The following is a 19,252-nucleotide window of genomic DNA, read 5'->3' as shown; positions in this document are numbered from 1 at the left end:
ATTATTTATAAGAAACAACTCTCTCGATTTGTATCGTTATCTTGACACTTTCGTTACATTATACAGGCCGATAAAATAAAACATTATTGTTTTATTTTTTTAAACGTAAAATATTTTTCTAAAGATAAGTTTCTTCTGCCGAGCTCAAAACATGGCAACTATCACGTTATTACGTATTTTATTGTTTCCTGTTTTGTGATTGCACTAACGTTACATAAATTTTATATCTAGGTGATAAATATGCATGAACGCTGTTGCATCTTGCACTTTGAAGTGTGGGTTTTTTGCATTGATGTGCGTTGTTTACTATCCGTTTGTTAAGTTTTCTATTTTCTAATAGGGAAATCCTACAGCTTCTGTTGCAACGAAAGGTTTATAGCGGACTACCGACTGAAACCCTACGGTATCCTTTGCCATCTCTTGTCTAAACTATGGGAACTCTAGCATACTTTTGTACTTTCAACGACGTCTTAGTGCCTCGGTGTCTTAGGGAAGAGCTGGAGTGACTCACGCGATATCACACAGACGCAAGCAGAACAACCGTGCCCGCCACCGCGGGGCCAAGACATACATATCCGGTTGCATAGGCTGTGTCAACAGTTATTAGATTGTAAAACATACGAACACTCCCATTGTAAACCAACATTTTGTTTTAACTGTACAATATACTACGCCTTGGAAGGGAACGATCCCCTCCCAACTCTGATATCGATACTTCTAAAAGTTTACGGAGAAGAGGTTTAGGAATCCCTTCGACAAACGATTAGATATCAATACAATACGTCAGGCGTCATGTCTGACGTAGGGTTTTTTAAATTTTAGGTAGCGCATTCCGGATCTGCGAGCCCTGAGTTCGACGAAGCTGTAAAAACCAAAAATGCTAACAGTGCCTGGCACCAATCGAACATAAATTTGTTAGTAATACTTAAAATAATATCATTTGTTCTAAGGGCCTTCAATATACAGATATGTTTTATGTTAGCATTAACGCTATTATGAAATTAAGCTACTCACAATCCACGCCTCAATATCGCTCAGAGTCGTGATGCGTCAGAGCATTACGTAATATCCTCGCCATGATTTCCGTATTCACATCGTGTTGGACTCACGAACTATTCCTTCTATCCACTGTTCCTAGAATTATAATGAGAAATTTAGGTGTGAATCTTTCTTTTCACGCCGGTAAATTACCTTTAACCACAAGATAAGTTGTTATTGTACGAACAAGGCAATGTAAATACTTTTACTATTTCCTAAGCATGTCCGGGACTTAAACAAAAAAGAAAAGATTGATTTCTTGTTATCCTAAACCTCTTTGTCCGTAGTCGGATATTACTTAAACATAATTCTAACTATTGTGTTAATCAAGTCTATCTTCTAGTGGAAGTATATTTAATAAATACTAGTTCTTGACGGCTGACTCATTAACATTTGAAAGGTACAAACATATTAACCCTCCATTAATCTTCATTTGTCGTTCAAATATACGATGTTATGTAACAATGCAGCCTTTTTTGACAAAAGGCACCTGTTTTATAGTCATATTTTTTCAGGGCACCCTATCTGTGAGTAGTATCACTGGTTAAAAATGTGTTTCCTTCAAGGCTGGAAAAGTATTTCACACCATTGAAGGAAACACAATTTTAACCATTTGAGTACCAGAATTATTCATAATATGTTATTGCATTATTATAATACGAGTACTATTATACATATTGTTAAATGTACTATTTACGTTGAAAAGAGCCAAGTGAAATACTTGCGTCAATAAATATCTGAACACTTAACTTTGACAATCCGTCACTTATCCTCAATGCTCGAAAATATGCTGGGTTTACTCTTTATAAAATCTAAACAGCACGACTTCGCTACTTGGGACTCGGGATGGTTATCATTTGTCCACAGCGAAAATAAAGAATCACACCGTGAGTCCCAAGTTGACAAATAAATATGAATTTCAGAATTTTATATAAATTTATTCTTAGTGATGAAACAGCTGAAATCAATTTTATTTAGCCATTATAGGTGTGTTTGGCTAAAAGCCTTCGTTCGCGTTCGACCTTAGACGTTTATTCTATTCTAGATACGTCCCACTTGTACTCGAAGTACTTGACACCGTTTGATGAAAAAACATTAACGTATTCCTTACGCATACTTATATCCTAACGTACACATATAGGTTTCCTTGCAGTATAACACTGATTGTTATCAACGCACATATATACTCCAGTAGAGCGTACCTTTGGAGTGAGTGACAATGTGTTAACTTATTATTAAATATTATGAGCATGGTAAGAGTAGGTACTTATATAATAAGGTGACATTTCTGAACCATGCCCTGGGCTAGGAACGACGTCATAGTCAAGGTCGTCGGAATCGTCATCGTGGCGATCTTTGGGTGACGTCTATCGGCAGATATGATGGCGATGATGAGTGCGCCTGCAATGGGCAAACATTTTTAAATTAATATAATGTCATACGAAACTAACGTAAAAGTACATTGTGGTTTGCTAGTAGCGTGTCTATTAAAAATAAATAAATAATATTTTATATAATAAAATAATAATTTATTTTTGCTACAAATTTAAATATAAAAAATTTTCAAAATTTTTTGGTAAATTTTATTGCAGCTAATATGTATTTCAATGTCGTAATATAAAGGTTTATCTTGTCAATACATGTACATAAACACATACTTACATCTCAGACTTAACAAAATGTGCAATATATTTATAATGCATACATTTATCTCGTGAATAGCCATTTTAAAATAATTAGTTTTTAAAGTAATGTATACGGTAGACGCATCACTTGTTAATACTATTTTCTTCAACTCATGTTTCTTGTTATCTAAAACGCACTATGACGTAACCTGCACTCGGGTGCGAAGTGATCAAACGCTTGACTTCCTTAATGACGGCAATTAAAAATGTTGTAAATGTGTAATCAGTCTGATTTCAGTTGATATTCTATTTGACAAACAAATAACTTTATGTTCATAATAAATCTCAAAAGGTAATAAGGTCTGGTTATTGTATATTGTATTAATTTTAATATTTAAACTGTTTTAATAAATTAAGCTCATTCATTTTATTGATAAACACTAGACCCCGTTAAAATCTTCTCAATAATAGTTTACTGTTAGATTCAAGTAAATGTTCTAACCGGTACTGAAAACATCGAAATAAATTTTATTTTGAACTGTAAACGAATAACAGAAATAATTAAATTGTTATAATATTGGGGGGTTATAATATAAGATTGGGGGGAAAATTCCTTCGCATTTTAAAAGTTTATTAACATTTACGTGAATATGACATTATTCCAATTAATTCGAAGAATTTTTGCCATCTTGTAGAAAGTGACACGATGTCGTTTCTGAAAATATTTGGGACTTCCGATGACAAAACGCGACGAATAGTTTTGGCAATCCTCTCGCGATTTTAACATTACACTGCCTAAATGATTCTGAAGAGACCCTAAAAAGGAGTAAATCTGAAGTTGCAAGGTCAGGGTTGTATGGCGAATACATTATCATCTCCCATACAAACTCTTAACTTTTGCTGAATGGCTAAAAATGTGTGGGTTCTAGCCCATTAATTATGATCGTTATCATGATGAACCAACACACCCCTTCTATTGAATCAGGCGGTTTCATCCAACTTTCTTGTTTAATTTTATCAGTTGTTGGCTGAGCCCTGTCGATGGTTTTTCTCGGCATTTTTGTCATATCATACATATAGCATCATTTTATTGATAGAAAAAAAAATTAACTTTGCTTAAATCACTTTTAATAACATCGCAACTAGTTAAACACAAATAATACATCCAAAGAGGTTTTATTACAAGTTATCCAAGGTGCATCCGCTGAAGCGGTCTAAGAGCTTGGTGGGTTCCCAATCCCACGAAATAGTGATGAGGTTTGCAGCGGCCCGTGCCAAGGGTTTAAGTTTCGCTAACTTAAAAGAGGTCTTAGACTAGGCGCTCTCTTCGTCCTGCCGCCTCCATCCCGTGAAATCTTCAAATATCACTTGGGCAGCAGGGAAAGGCCTTAAAAAATACAAGTTTACACGAACGGCAACATTTACGAAAAGACTTGGTCTATCTAATATATTAGTACGTAATACTCAAGCCTATCCATATAAATGTTATATTATAATAAATATTATAGTATATAAGGTTAAATAAAATGCACTGCTAATCAATGTATGCACGCACATAAATTCCATGAATTGTGAGCACAAAAAGATTTTTAATTTGATAACCTAGTCTTACTCTGAATATTCAACTCTCATTGGTAAACACAGAATAATATATAGAATGATGTCATACTGTTTGTGATATTATGGCTACAGTAGAATGTTCTTTACGGTAGATTAGAAACATTTCAGTCTATATTTTTCTAAGAATGTGCACTCTAAATTTAACGTCTTGTTACAGATGGCGCGGAAGTATATACAAATTAGTATGGCTGGATCTACTAGTATTCCTACTTTCCTACTACATACTCAATTTAACCTACCGTCTTCTGTTAGATGAAGCTTCTAAGAGGTGAGTCTTTTTTTATTTTGGTTATCTGCCATATTTTTTTTTTCCGCATCAGTGGATATGTCAAAATACATTAAACATAATTTAAACCTTAAATTGTTGCTGTTTTTGGTGTTATATATATCATGTAATATTTAATTAAAACATTGCCGCATTGGCCGCTATTTTTAAATCCAGATGCGTTTCGTTGTTGCCAAGTTATTTAATATATTCGCTAATATTTCTGTTAAGTCATTTATCTCAATATATTTACAAATTGTGTTCCTTTAGTAACGTAGATTTAATTCGCAGGATGTTTGAAGGCGTAGTAAACTATTGCAGCTTCCACGGCAATGTGATACCGTTATCTTTTGTGCTGGGATTTTACGTGACAGTTGTAATGAATCGGTGGTGGAATCAGTACACCACCATACCTTGGCCTGATTCTATTGCAGTCTTCGTATCGGCTACTATTCACGGACAGGTTGGAATACTTTGTCAAATATTTATTTTTCGTATGTTAATCTTTTTTTAAGTAAAATAATCCCGTGGAACAATTTTGTTGTAAAATATTTATGGAATCACAAAGGTTTTATAGCATTTTTTTTTAATAACTATGAATATAGCTGAAGGAAAATTAAATAGATACAGAGAAAGAAATCAATACGAATTTTCAAATAACTTTTACCGCTGATGTTTTTTTATATAGGTGTAAACTCAGTTATCAAGCATAATAATAGTGCGACCGGAACACGTCATGAGAACGCGCATACCTAACGCGTGGTTTCAGTTGGATTACACCACAATAGTATTAGGCTAAGGGTCCTCTGCGCTCCTCATTGTCACGATTACACCCACTGCTGGACATAGGCCTCATTTCAAAGATTTCCAATAGCACTGATTGAAAGCGTCCAGCATCGAGCGTCTTCCGACTACCATAGCAGTCGTGTGACCACCTGTGACCAGACAACCTATACTGTGTCTATCGTGTCGTGGCCTCCAATTATATTAATTTAGTTTGTCAGCATACTGTTACATATTTTTTTTTATTTGTGTTTGGGTACACAGAGACAATTTTCGCTTAATAATTTTTCCACGTTTTTTTTTTATTTACTCAATATTTTACAAGTCTCTAATTTATTATTTTTCTTTTTTTCTTCATATTTCTTTTTCCCCAAAAAAAATTCATTTCATTATATTCAAATTCATATCAAACCAAAGAACAGTTCCTCTGGTACTGACCAGCTACAAATGAAGAGAAAAGAGAACTCTGATTTGTAGCTGATGAGCAGGCAATGAGCAAAAGTTACTCACGAGTTGTATTCTTAAAATAAAAAAACAACATTCCATAGTTTCAAATTCCGTGAAGAATAGAAAATGTGCAGCAATAATGTAATGGTTTGTGCTGTTTTGTTTTGAGGTTGCAAATCTGATTGTGGTAATGAGGTAGTTTTGTTTTTAACAGCTTGAAGCAATTTTTAGTTTTATTCTGGGCGTATATATATATATATATATATAATATATATATACTTACGTATATATATATACGTATATATATATATATATATATTATATATATATATATATATAATATATATATAAACACACACATATATACATACATAAATATAACACAACATATAATAAATTGTTAGCGTATTGTTATCAGCGATAACGCTCGTTATAGACATAATTCAGCTAAATATATAATATTACATCTTGAAATTTTTCTTTGATATCATTGTTATGTAAGCTGTTTTTCGTTTATTCCGATGATTAGGACGAACTGACAAGACTGATAACAGATGTGTGATGGGTAAGCAACTGTGAATCAGCTCGGTACGTCATGCATGTGAGAATCTGCTTCTGTTTGCACACTACGTTTTATATACACAATTTTTTCAATGCGTTACCTTAGTTCTTACATAAAAAAACAAAAGTTAAAACAGTATTTATATACCAATCAATAGGAGGCAGGTGTTGCCTGCGTTAAAGGTTATTTTGTATTTTATATTTATAGGTAGCATCGCGTTTTATAGAAGAGAATTATTTATCTATGGTGTATATACAGTTGTTCTTGATATAAAAAAGGATTTAAAGGAGTGAATGTGTAGCTTATTTACGGACAATTAATGTATGGTACACACTATCTAAATTCAACAATTTCAGATATAATAAATAACATAATGCCTAAAAAGCATAATGATAATACAGCAAGAAAAAGCGTTTTCAAAATTTGAATTGCTACATATTAAAATTAAGTTATTTGTCTATCCCATCCCAATATAATAAAAATAGAATAGGAAAAATAATATATGTAAAAAAATAGATGTAAAAGTTTTAAAGCTCTTTGCTGACATAAAAACTATACATTTACTTATAACCAATCTTTATTGTTATCGAGACGGAAAATTCTTTTTAGATCCATATTTTTTTTGGAACTTAATATTTATGGTGTTGAAATGTGCGCGTGTATGGCGAAGACCTTATGTTCAGGGTCTTACTGACCTCGTTTCACACCTTGTTGTGTTGTTATCGGCATTAAACTACTAAAATGTTACTGATATGGGATTCAAAAGGATCGCATAAACGAAACTAAAATCTGAGTTTAAATTAAGATCTTTACATACCTTTTATTCGCAGGATGAACGTGGGCGACTCATGAGGCGTACAATTGTGCGCTACGTCTGCCTCTGCCTGACTATGGTGCTAACAATGATCTCACCTAGAGTTAAGAAACGTTTTCCGACTTTAGACAACTTGGTCGAAGCTGGTCTTCTATTAGACAACGAAAAAACGATACTCGATAACCTTAATTCGAAGTTTCCAAAGCCCTCCAAACATTGGTATGTGTAACAGGTTTAACTAAAATAATCTTCGATATACGTTGTAATAATTTTTTTTAAACTTGCTAGTATAAATATAATATAAACAAATTTTGAAATTTTGAAAATATAACTTTTCGCTAATTCTTCACGTACATTATTTACAAAAAAGAAAGAAAAACTTGGTGGAATACGGTTCAAAAATAACGTTAAAGTGTGGTAAAGTTTGAAAAGTCGTATAAAAGATCCCCAAAAAGGATGTGGGCCACAATATTTACAGGATGAAACAACGCACAGATTGTCAAGGAGATTATTTTAAAAAATAATATGTTATTCATATGTTGACACTTAGTTTAATTCATTTTGTATTCTAAAAAAAATAGTGTCACCTCATTATCGTAAGGAGTTGTTGTTAGAAGTGACTAGTTTAAAATTATAAAGAGAATTTTCACTCAAACACTGCACATACTTATATATGATTGAGGGATTTCCTTTGTTATATTCTCAGAAAAAAAGGATATCCTTTCTTATTGTTGCCTTTTAATAGTGTGACCAAGTATTTAAAACGGACTTTTCTTTTCCTGTTTAATACTGTAAATTAGATATAGGTTAGTTTTTAATTTGAAAACAGCATAATTGTTGGGCATGTAATTTTAGGTTACCCATTGTATGGGCGACAAGTATTGTGACGAGAGCCCGGAAAGAAGGAAGGATAAGAGACGACTTCGCAGTTAAAACTATCATAGATGAGTTAAACAAGTTCAGAGGACAAGCTGGTCTACTGCTTAGCTATGATACCATCAGTGTGCCTTTAGTGTATACGCAGGTGAAGATTCTTTTGATTTATTCTTGACAAACTAAGACAGAATATTTTACATACACGCTCTTTTTAAATCTATTGTAGGTTTTTATTGATCAACATTTATAACTATTCGTTTGATTTTAAATTTGTAACATTAAACGAATTACTAATTGTTAAGGTCGTCAGAAGACATTGAATACAGATTGCTTCCAACCAGTTCTTTTGGAAATCACTGGCGGGAATCCATGTCCAGCTGTACTGGCTTCATTAATTCATTATGTAAATGTGAAAAACATTACAGTTTTCTTGTCACAAAAAATATATTTAAACAAAAAAATAATGAAGAATGATAGCAATGGTTTATCACGGATTTTATCAAGTTTGTGCATTTCTTTTTGCGAGTTTTTCGTATCAGATTAGCAAAGTAAATAAATCTAGTGTACTAGCTGTGGTGATGGAAAACGCAAACGAGTTTAGCGATTTTTAAGGTTTAGCAAATAAGCCCTTCTAAACTACCACCAAATCTCTATCATCTCCGCGACATGTGGGTTTTTTTACAAATTTATTTCTGTCGTCAATAAGCTATCTATGGCTATTATAAATTTAATGGATAAATTGGTCTCGTTAAGGAACAATAAATAAATAGTCAATGTATTCTTACGTGGTAATATTTTACTCTGTGCGACGTCCAGACGGTCGTTATACATAAATTGGTATCGTTTTGTTGAAATCGTGACATGCATTTTTCATACCTTAGCTTTTAAATGTTGTACAAAATGTAGATTGCAAGAATTGTATACATAAACCTTATTTTTATTTCTTCACTTCGCTCTTTTCTGATTCGAAATCAATCATATTGCGTTGATCAATAACATTGGCGTGATAAAAATGTATTTAAAAGGGATATGGCTTACATCATCGTCATTATTTCAGCCGTTCACTGATGGACCAGGTTTCCCTTACAGATTTGTAATAGAAACGGTTTAAAGCCTGAATCGTGCATCTTAACAGAGTTGCTTATCCGCCTTGTTGGTTAAGTCACGCTCCAGAGCCTTAAGGCCCTAACAGTCATTTGATCTGCGAGCTATGTGACCTACCCGCTGCCACTTCGCTTTGCTATGTTACTAGGCTTCGTTCGTTCGTTTTTAGCATAGGCCTCTCCATGGCTCGTCGTCGAGGGTCTCAGTCAGACATGCACAAAGTTTATATTCAATTTGACTAAATTCCAAGTCTATCCACAATAAATACGGAAATATTGTTGATAGCCTCTCTTTCTATGATCTCGTTAAAGAGATTACTATTTATTGTTATGCGGAGATTGTGGAGTGCTCCAATTAATAATAATAATATTCGCAGAACGCAATTAATTCGACCGATGCTTATTATGTCATTGTCGCACCGACGTTCTTATGTCATTCTTCTTACTTATAAGTTTATGACATTTGTGGGGTTGCCCACAGTTATATCTATAATGATACGTAGGTATCATCGAAATATTATAAAGGCACCGTTGAGTGCATTCTATAAGAAGAGTGCAAAAATAATGTTTGTTTTAGGTAGTTACCATAGCCGTGTACTCGTATTTCATAACGTCCGCACTGGGCAGCCAATGGGTGGACAACAAGCTGCAGTCTGCACACAGCGACGTCTATATAAGTAATATAGACCTTTATTTCCCAATATTTACCACTTTAGAGTTCTTCTTCTACATGGGCTGGCTGAAGGTCGCGGAGTCATTGATTAATCCATTTGGAGAAGATGACGATGATTTCGAAGTAAACTGGCTAATAGACAGGGATTTGCAGGTAAGTGGTACCATTTATTAACTGGTAATTGATGCTTATGGCACTATTTAATAATTATTTCTAACGTCTGATTTGAACATAGTAAGTTATAGTACTCAGAATGTTACCTCTAGATTTAAATATAATAAAGAAACTTTCGATATTGCAATAAGTTTAAAGATATTTGTTTACCTTGTCTACGAATGTATACACAAACTAAGTAGTGTTTGGACGAGGTCCAAATCACTTATATATTTTCATAGGACACCAACAATTTGGCAAGATTATTGTTTTAATTCATTCATACAAATTTCGTTTTCCGATTGCATGCTTTATTGTTTCAAGAATTTCAAACTTAAAATTTAAACAGATGAAATATAGATGTTATACAAAATATGCAACACATCAAAAGTATCTATTTTAATTCTGTTTCTTTTATTCGAAACTGTATAGCATTCCGTGTTTACCGTAATTTTCTTTCAGCCCCAACCTTGACTTTGTCAGTTAAATTAATGACTGGGCATCATGCTATGCAACTATTCTATTTACGTACATATCAATTCTTTGTGTGGCATAAAATTACGACAGATGTTTTTTTGTTTATTTTCGATTATAATGTGGCCTAATTCCATTAAATATTTAGATAGAAAAATCATTTAAAATACATAGACCAGTATAAGTATACCTCTATAAATTTTCGTATTGAATAATATAATGTATTTGCTTTTGAACTTCATTTGCAACATATTTTATATTATTGTATCATCAGCATGTCAGCCGATGGATGCCCACTGCTTATTCCCCAAAGATCCCTTGCCTCGCCTTCCTCACAGGTCGTCACGATAACCAGTCTGCGGTGCCCGTATCCAGCGACTTTCGGCGACCTTGATTTTTTGTAGCATTGTGTAAATTTTATCTAAATATACAGCGCGGTCTTATTGTAATTCCGTAGGTTTCATATATGATCGTCGATGAAATGCATCACGAGCATCCCGAGCTGATCAAGGATCAATACTGGGACGAAGTGTTCCCATCAGAACTTCCTTATACCATAGCAACAGAGAACCAGAGAGAGGAACATCCTGAACCTTCCACGGCCCGAGTTGCGGTCCCAGCGAGACAACGCAGCATGGTCATGGTTGCTCCGTCAAGCGTCAAGATCGAAGAGATGGTCCCCTCGAACACCGTGAGTTACAAGTTCGCCCCGCCCGAGGTTAGATTTGCCCATTTATTAAGCATGCTGCACGCTCGGAACTGTATGGAGCTTTGCAGTGTGACGGTGTGATGGGTTGTAAATGACGTCACAAGAAACTTAAATCTCGTCTTTATTAGATGGTTGCGGCCTTAGGTGAATGGGATGTTGACTACGGTTAAGGACTCGACATTTATTAATCTGCATTTCCTAGACTTTATACCAATACCTAGAAATTAGAATTCTAAAATGAACTAATATTACGTGATTAAATTTTAAACAATTGATATTACTAAATTACTTCAACATTATCTGATGTTTTCACATAAATTTATAAAAGAGATATATTTTACGTAGTTCTTAGATAATGGTTATTTTTGATAACATCGTTCTTTAAATTTGGTGTACAGGAAGTTTTCTTATCAATCATATCTAGATACTTTTACGCTTACTTTTTAGATTATTCATTTATAAATTGTTGGGCATCTTGCATACTGAGCCAATACAAAAATATTTTTTAATAGCAGTGACCAAAATTAACAAACTTCTTAATGATTTATGAACATTTCATCTATTCAAACCGTGAAACTTTATACAATAAGGTTATAAAAGAACAGTTTTACTTTTATTTTTTATTTGTTTATGTTATCCAAACATAAACCTAAAAATATTTATGTTTCTAATTATTACTATTACTTTTTTCATTTAATAGATGTTTCTAAATAAGTTAAATATTTGCTTCAAAAAGTTAGCATTTATTCAATTAACTAGCACGTAAATACTACGAGTATCTGTCGTAAATAACTTGATTCCTTTTAACTTATGATAGATAAATAAATAAGAAAAAATGAAAAAGAAAACACGTATTATAAAGTGTATGTTATGTACTAACAGTGCTGTTATATGCTATTACTTCTACTATTATATTATAAAAAAATATTCATAATTATTCATTAATATGTATATTAAATTCCCATGCTAATAATGTTATATGCTTGTTAAGTAACTGTTACTATAAATATTTATATTTTTCATTCTATTTTCTAACATTTGATTTCTTACTTCGGTGCTGTAAATAACGCTGTTTGTTTTTGTGATTGTTTAATGAACGGTTATAGTTCTATGTAAAATTTTCCTTTAAATATATTAATAGACCATAATGCTACATCGATACATAGTCTTTTTTGGTAATATTATAGTAATACATAATATTGAATGATATCCTGAGCCGAGTTCCCTTGTGCCCAGGCACTCTATGGAAAGCCCGCCTAAACGATCTCAGAGTTCGGCAGCGACGCAATCTGGTAATTAAGTAGTATGTAGCGGCCTGAGTTAGGCTCTTGAAGGAATCCACGGGCTTTGCTATCAAAAACGAGGTTTGGACTCGGCGCCAATTGCGCCCTGCTGTCTTAAACCCTGCGTCTGTAAATGCTAGTAGGTCACCAGTGAACATTTGTCACAAAAAAGGAATTTATACATCACAGAGAAGGCTATGAAATTGTTGCAACTGATATTTTCGACTGCAATAAAACGTTTGACCTAAATATCCGAAACTCTTAAATTGGATTTATGAAAAGGAGACAAAGTATTAAAGGAGCGATAAACGCAAAATTTGGCGTTAAAATAAGGGCACAATAACCCAATTACGTAACACACTTTGTAAATTATTAACTTCAAAAGTTTTCCTTGCTTATATCGTAAATGAAAAATTACGATTTTTTTTCTTTTCCTGATTTATATTCTTTTTTAACTTCGCAGCAATTACAAATGAATGACGACGCAGTATCAGGCATTCATTTTATCGTGTCGCGAGGCAGTAAACGTGGTAAAAAGGAGGACAGGAACTCAATGGGTTCAAGTAATTCTATGGCATCTCTGCAGCAAACTCCCATGACTCGGGCTAATTCTGTTACCTCTATGTTGAAACGTCTGTTCTCGAAGGAAGACCAGAGGCAACCTACTACGCCGGTATCTACTCAAACTGACGGAGGTAGGAAATATTTTATAAATGTGACAAAAAAGTTGACATACAGTCAAATCTGGAAGAGGGGAGGCGGTCTATTTACCCTTATAGAGGTTTTTCACTAACCCAACATTCTAGCTTACAGTTATACAAGTAACCTGCCTTACTTATGTAGGTCTAAAAAATATGGTAATCTTTGTATAAAAATTGTACGTAATTAAAAACACATGCATGATGTTTGTATACCAGTATATTTATTGAATTAATAGCTGATTTTAAATGTTTAATTTAAATGATCTTATAAGATTATTTAAATGAAACTATGTTATATGTAAGTTTTTCAAGTACGTAAATTTTATTTAACATGATTTTGTCGATTGCCGCATATTAATAAAATTTACGAAACGTCTCCAATGCCCTTTAAAGTTTCTAGTATTATAGAAGGCAGTATGAGATGGGTATTTAATCATTTTAAAGACAAGAGTGAACAGGTATCTTTTAGGCAAATACCATCTCGTTTATTCACGTTTGACTGAAAACGCTAAGAAATTAAAATGATAGCAAAATGTTTTTTCTGGCTGACACGAAAATCATCAGTATTCTAAAAACAAACAAACTCATATATTGTGTATTTTAACGATCTTCAACTAAATTTAAACACAAGATAAATTGTCCCATAACTTGTACACTGTATATTTATAACTTGTGCTCGTGATTTAAGTACTGTAAAAGTTCTTTGACCTCGTTACATTTATGGTGTTCAGGTTATCGACTGCCCCACTTTGTATGAATTTTCATAGTTTCATGGGTCATGCTGTAGTTTTTATTGCCTTTCTTTTTTAAAAGAGTTTAATTTGTTTTACTTATGGTTTGTAAATGAAAGTAACATGAAACGAAAGAACGAACGAAACATAAAGTATATGTCTTTGTATTACAAATAAAATAACCATCAAAGACGTTACTTCTACTTTCACCTAGTATATGATTATATATATATATATATATATTCCAACAACATCTCATGAGCGTTTTGGTTCCAGAGACATTGTAATGACTCATTTGAAATCATTCGACTTAGTATAGAGTTATTTACTAAAATTACTCACTTATTACCTTAAAACCTTTTTCTATGGTGTCCATATGTCACATTACTGTATAATTCATTAAGATATATATTCGGTAACGTGCCTGGACATCTTAAAAAAGACCCTTAATGTGTTCTAGTATAAGGGCGTCGTAGGCAGCGAAATTATTGTTCTAAGATGTATTTTCTCAAGTCTTACGGTGTATAATTGAGAAGAGAGTGTTTTGCAATAGATGGTTCTAGACAATCTGAGTGAGTACACAGTTACGTGCTGGTTGTTTCACTTAAATTCCGTCATAAACGTTTCAGTACCTCACGTTTATTTATTTGTTTTTGGTACATTATTTACATATTCTCTTAGTATCAAAAAAACAGCATTTGCCATGTTTTCGCGATGCCATTTAAAACTTCATCAGAATTGAGATGATAGAGCGGTGAAGGCGCTTAGCTTAAAGCAATATTTATGGCCCCTTCGATTACGTTTCGGGCCATTACTATATAGTGCTGGCGAGAGAAGGTGGGTTCAAAGAAAAACAGGCATGAGTGCTACAAGCACGCTTTGATGGTGGACTGTCGGAATCACCTGATATTCCTCCGCCTCGCCGCGCGTATAATCAAAGCGCGGTACATTACGCGGTAGCACTATAGTTTTTCACTGGATTGATTCAAATACTTCTAAAAACAATAGTACTGTCAGTGGTTCTCACATAAAGTTAAGCGTGTATCGTGGGAACAAGTCCAATAAGCTTTGAATTTTACTGTTTTCGTATTAAAAATAAAATTGTAAAACTATCTTTAACTATATTTTAAAAACCCTTTTTTCAGGCGCCCGTTTTGTGATATCGGCTAGCAATCCCACTCTGAGCAAGCCATCAGCGGTGGGCGGAAGTATGAAGATAGCCAATGAGGTCATTGAGGAAGTGGATGAGCAAGCCACAATCACCAGCATGGGTAAACAGCGTCAAGAAAACAGGTGTGGTACTTTTTTTTTGTAATTAGTTATACTGTTTGTTTATAGCATAAAACTTCACAGAGTATGATTAGATCTAAACTTATCTACAATATCTAAGACATAACATTACATGTTTCATCGTACTGAGCTGTGGTTTAGGAATACTCTTTAAATACTTAAAAAAAGATTTTAACATGCGTGATCGTTCTTGTACACTAACAAAACCATACTTTAGTCAAGCACGGTTTCGGAAGAACTATAGTTATTCGATTTTCGATTAGGTAAATTAATCTTTTTAATTTCAGACCAACGGCTATGAGTTTATTCGCGAATGGTCCACCGACAGTGAGCGACCCAGTCAATGTTCCTACGAGAAACTCTGACCATAGCTCCAGTAAATATGATCATTAATTATTATTAATTTATAAGGAGCGCTTGTGTTTACTTTAAGCGTTTTTTTATTAATGTGAATGTCTATTACATCTACATAGTTATAACGTTATATAAAAATTGTAAAAAAAAGTTTCCACCATTATAAGCAATAATGTTGTTAATGAAATCTTGTTAAATTAATTCTTGTATTTTCGAATATCTTGTTAAGGGTATTTTAATTTCAATGAAAGTAAACATAATTATTGTATTGTAATAGTTGCTTTATCGAAAAAATGTTTAAAAAGTTTAATTCTATTTAAAAATTAATATATCTATATACATCCAGAGTAAGTATAAAACCTTAGCGATCCCGGGACTCATAGCGAAGTTATTTCTAAACAAACTTGCCTTTTTACTTCTTAGTGAAATGTTTTCATGAAAGCACAAAGAACGGTAATAAATATCTAGTTACTATTATAAAACATTAAGCAAACAGGTCCGATTACTAATTTATCGAAATCAGGGACATCTTCATGTAACACGAGAGAAAAATAGTCTTAAGCCATTACAGATTGCGATAAACGTGGGACAGAATAACATTGTCACGTCAAATGATATCTTATCTGTAGTTCACTTTATTAGCCCTGTGCATATTTTTGCAACACGCCATTACATAAAATATAGAGAAAATTACTTATCGTTAAATTATCGAATTACAAATTTATGCAAACGTGTAGTTTTCTTCTTTTCCTGTCATTTATTTAAAAACAATATCATGAAACCACGCATTTTATTTTTTAAAATGTATGTTTTAAATTTTTACGTAAGATAAATCACTAATATAATTTTCGTAAACACATAGCTATCATTTAAGAAAAACAGTGCCAAATGTGTTCGTTTCCTACAAAAAAGTAGCACTTTAAAAATGGTTGAAAATAATGGAACTACACATTTGGATAGAGGAAAAAAATTAATTAAAAATTTATTGCAATTAGTAATTATATTTATCAACGCTTTTCGTTAGCCGGGTGCAAGCAAGAAATAGTCATATAATAGATATAGATTATTGAAGCCATGTGTACTATTTTTAAAGTACACATTTAAATTTTTCTTATGCTTTTTTGTTTGTTCCCTCACTAGGCGGGCCGGCGACATAGTTAAGATCGCAAAAACTACCTGAATACGGGCAGCGTAAGACCGGCTTACAGTGGGCATGTATCGGTTGTTAAGATGATGAAATGTTTGTAAAAAATAGTTGAATATTTAGGACTTGGTTGAAACTGAAAAAGTCTTTTTTCAAGAGAAAGGTATATACCTGGCTATATGGCTGGTATATAGAGTGCAACACGCGATCAGAATTATTAGGATAAGTTCTTCTTACGTATTAATGAATTCTAACAGTTTTACCCAATAGGAATGCTTATAACAAAGGCATTTGTTAACTGAACGTTTCATTTGCGGCGGGCTAAATGAGTAGTACCTTTTATCGCAACAGATACGCGACTGTCGTCGTCTGCGCCGTTACAGTGGGCGCACCCAGAGGGTGCGGGTAACACGAGCCCGGCCGCCAAGTCGCTGCGTACGCAGGACTCGTTCCCCGGCCTCGAGCGCCCGCGACTCGACAGCGATGTGGGGCCTTCGCTCAGTGCAGCAGGCAGCCAGACTCTCAGTCAGTACACCATTACATAACAATACATAGTTTACATTATTTTCAATATGTTATACATATCATTTCAAACGCTGGACGTCCAATGTTAGACAGACTTCCCCATAGATTTCTCAACAACTTTAACAAGGATTAACAACCATTTTATGGGTAGACGACCTCGGCTAAACTTCCTGCTCCATGGTCTCAATTTCAGAAAAATAACCCCTGGAGCCCAGCGGCCATCTGTTCTGCACGGTACTGGGCTATGTTGGTTACATGTTTGTTTACGGATCTCCTCATACCTGCTTCCATGGGATACAGATATCTTAAGCATAGCCATCTCCACGGCTCGTTGAGCAATCGTGCGCTTGCCAATGAGGCCTGAAGTGAGACCACGTTTCTGCACTATAAGTCAACACTGTTACCACACATTGATAATGTAATAGTTACACGATGTTGCAAACTTTAATGTATAAATTAACAAATTTTATGTAATTTCTTTTTAACGATTTGAACCAATAAAATAAAGATTCTTTTATGACATTAATAAAATATAATAAGTTATCACTTATCTAATATTATAGTTAGTATTTAAGTAGGTATTATTTATTAGACGGTATTATATTAATGTCTAAATAGTAATGAAAAAAATGATTTACATAATGAAGCATAACATATGTGGCAGAGATATATGTATAATTACTGTAAAATATACCGTGTGAAAGAAACTAAAGGCAGTCTTGTTCAAAAGTGTGGGTCTATCTTACTTCTTTAAAAAGTATTACTAAAATATTATCCAATTTAATGGAACACTGAGAGTCCTGTAAATAGCACAAAACAATAGTGAACATGTGCCTGTTTTCTTCGTTTAAAATTCGTCTCTCTATTGAAGCAACTGGGCTAATGACTGGCCCCATTGTATTTTAAAAACTGTAATAGAACAAAATTTTTATTGGCATAACATTAATAGTTATTGTTGATTACGCTTAGTTCTTTTAGTCACATACAATAAATAATATTGATTTTATTTATATTTCAGTGGATGAAATAGACGGCGGTGATGGTGACGATGCAGTACTCGACGACTTTGACCGTCTCCGTAGTGCGAGAGAACAGGAGAGAAAGGAGAAATACCGGCAGAAACTAATGGCTCGTTCTGTTAGCGCACAACAGGTAACAGTTGAAGTGTAGGAAAGTTTTAAGTACTTACATTCTTTCGCGGTGATGATTTTTAGGATTGTGTTTAAACTACCTCACTTGCTTAGTCGTGTAGACAATATGCAATGAAATGTGACGTCAGTTTGCGGAAAATTAAAGACGTACTGGTGAATTATTCAAATGTCACATAAGTCGAAACTAAAATTATTAAGTAATTACAATTTTTCCTATAAACATATATTTTGTTGACTTAACGGATGAGCTATGCGATATTTATATGCGCAAAAATAAAAAACAATATTTATTTTTCAGCCAACTGGCAGTCAAGAATTAATAGACAACGTTTTATTATTAGAAGAATTATTAATGCAATCAGAAGAATTGAAGAAAGAAAGAGAACAATATTCCAAAGAAGACACCACTTGACACAGTTTTATATTCCTATAGGATTGAGTTTTAAGTCAGTATTATAAATTGTGATACTTTACTATTGTATGTATTGCTATAAGTTAACTTCGATGAATTGTGTTATTAATTTATAAAAGTATTATATACAAAAATGAAAACGGGAATAATAAATCTTAGTTATGACTACAAGTTTAATTTTTATTTTTCCACCATATCTTTCCATTTGATTATATCTAAGTGTTAATTTAATCTATAACAACTATTAAATTCTTGTTTTTGTAAACAAACAAGCAATGTAAGCAACAAATTTTAAAGTAATATAGTGTACAATCAAGTTTACTTCTTCTAAACAGAATGCATAAATAATATTGGAACATTAAACTTTCGGGATCTTACTATTAAATTTAAAAAAAACTAGTTTAGTAATGAAGTGCCATCTTAAAACTATCGTAACATTTGATACAAGGCATTAAAAAAGTGCCGGTATATACTATTCTTCACTTGAATAGGAAATAAAAGCGTTTCATTAACCCTTAA

General features: G+C 33.2%; 1 protein-coding gene across 2 annotated transcripts in view; it reads left to right on the top strand.

The window, feature by feature from the left end:
* LOC137928564 (bestrophin-4-like) overlaps positions 1 to 18,892 on the top strand; it is a 29,994-nt gene extending 11,102 nt beyond the window's left edge. Inside the window, exons 2-13 of one of the 2 annotated variants that reach the window (XM_068771428.1) lie at positions 4,441 to 4,551; positions 4,840 to 5,011; positions 7,171 to 7,373; positions 8,010 to 8,178; positions 9,711 to 9,959; positions 10,891 to 11,124; positions 12,889 to 13,120; positions 15,003 to 15,150; positions 15,435 to 15,523; positions 16,997 to 17,170; positions 18,189 to 18,322; positions 18,620 to 18,892. In XM_068771428.1, the coding sequence (XP_068627529.1) occupies positions 4,441 to 4,551; positions 4,840 to 5,011; positions 7,171 to 7,373; positions 8,010 to 8,178; positions 9,711 to 9,959; positions 10,891 to 11,124; positions 12,889 to 13,120; positions 15,003 to 15,150; positions 15,435 to 15,523; positions 16,997 to 17,170; positions 18,189 to 18,322; positions 18,620 to 18,733 (2,029 nt within the window). In that variant the 3' untranslated portion in view covers positions 18,734 to 18,892. Of the gene's footprint in view, positions 1 to 4,440; positions 4,552 to 4,839; positions 5,012 to 7,170; positions 7,374 to 8,009; positions 8,179 to 9,710; positions 9,960 to 10,890; positions 11,152 to 12,888; positions 13,121 to 15,002; positions 15,151 to 15,434; positions 15,524 to 16,996; positions 17,171 to 18,188; positions 18,323 to 18,619 lie in introns of both variants that reach the window. The other variant, XM_068771427.1, reaches the window with a different exon arrangement.
* The last annotated feature ends 360 nt before the right edge of the window (positions 18,893 to 19,252 follow it).

This window comes from Battus philenor, unplaced genomic scaffold (assembly GCF_028537555.1).
Source record: "Battus philenor isolate CCGP_79_NKW_IND1 unplaced genomic scaffold, ilBatPhil1.0.hap1 SCAF_4, whole genome shotgun sequence".
NCBI lineage: Eukaryota > Metazoa > Arthropoda > Insecta > Lepidoptera > Papilionidae > Battus > Battus philenor.
The sequence above is the reverse complement of the archived record's forward strand: the minus strand, read 5'-3'. Positions and strand labels throughout refer to the sequence as shown.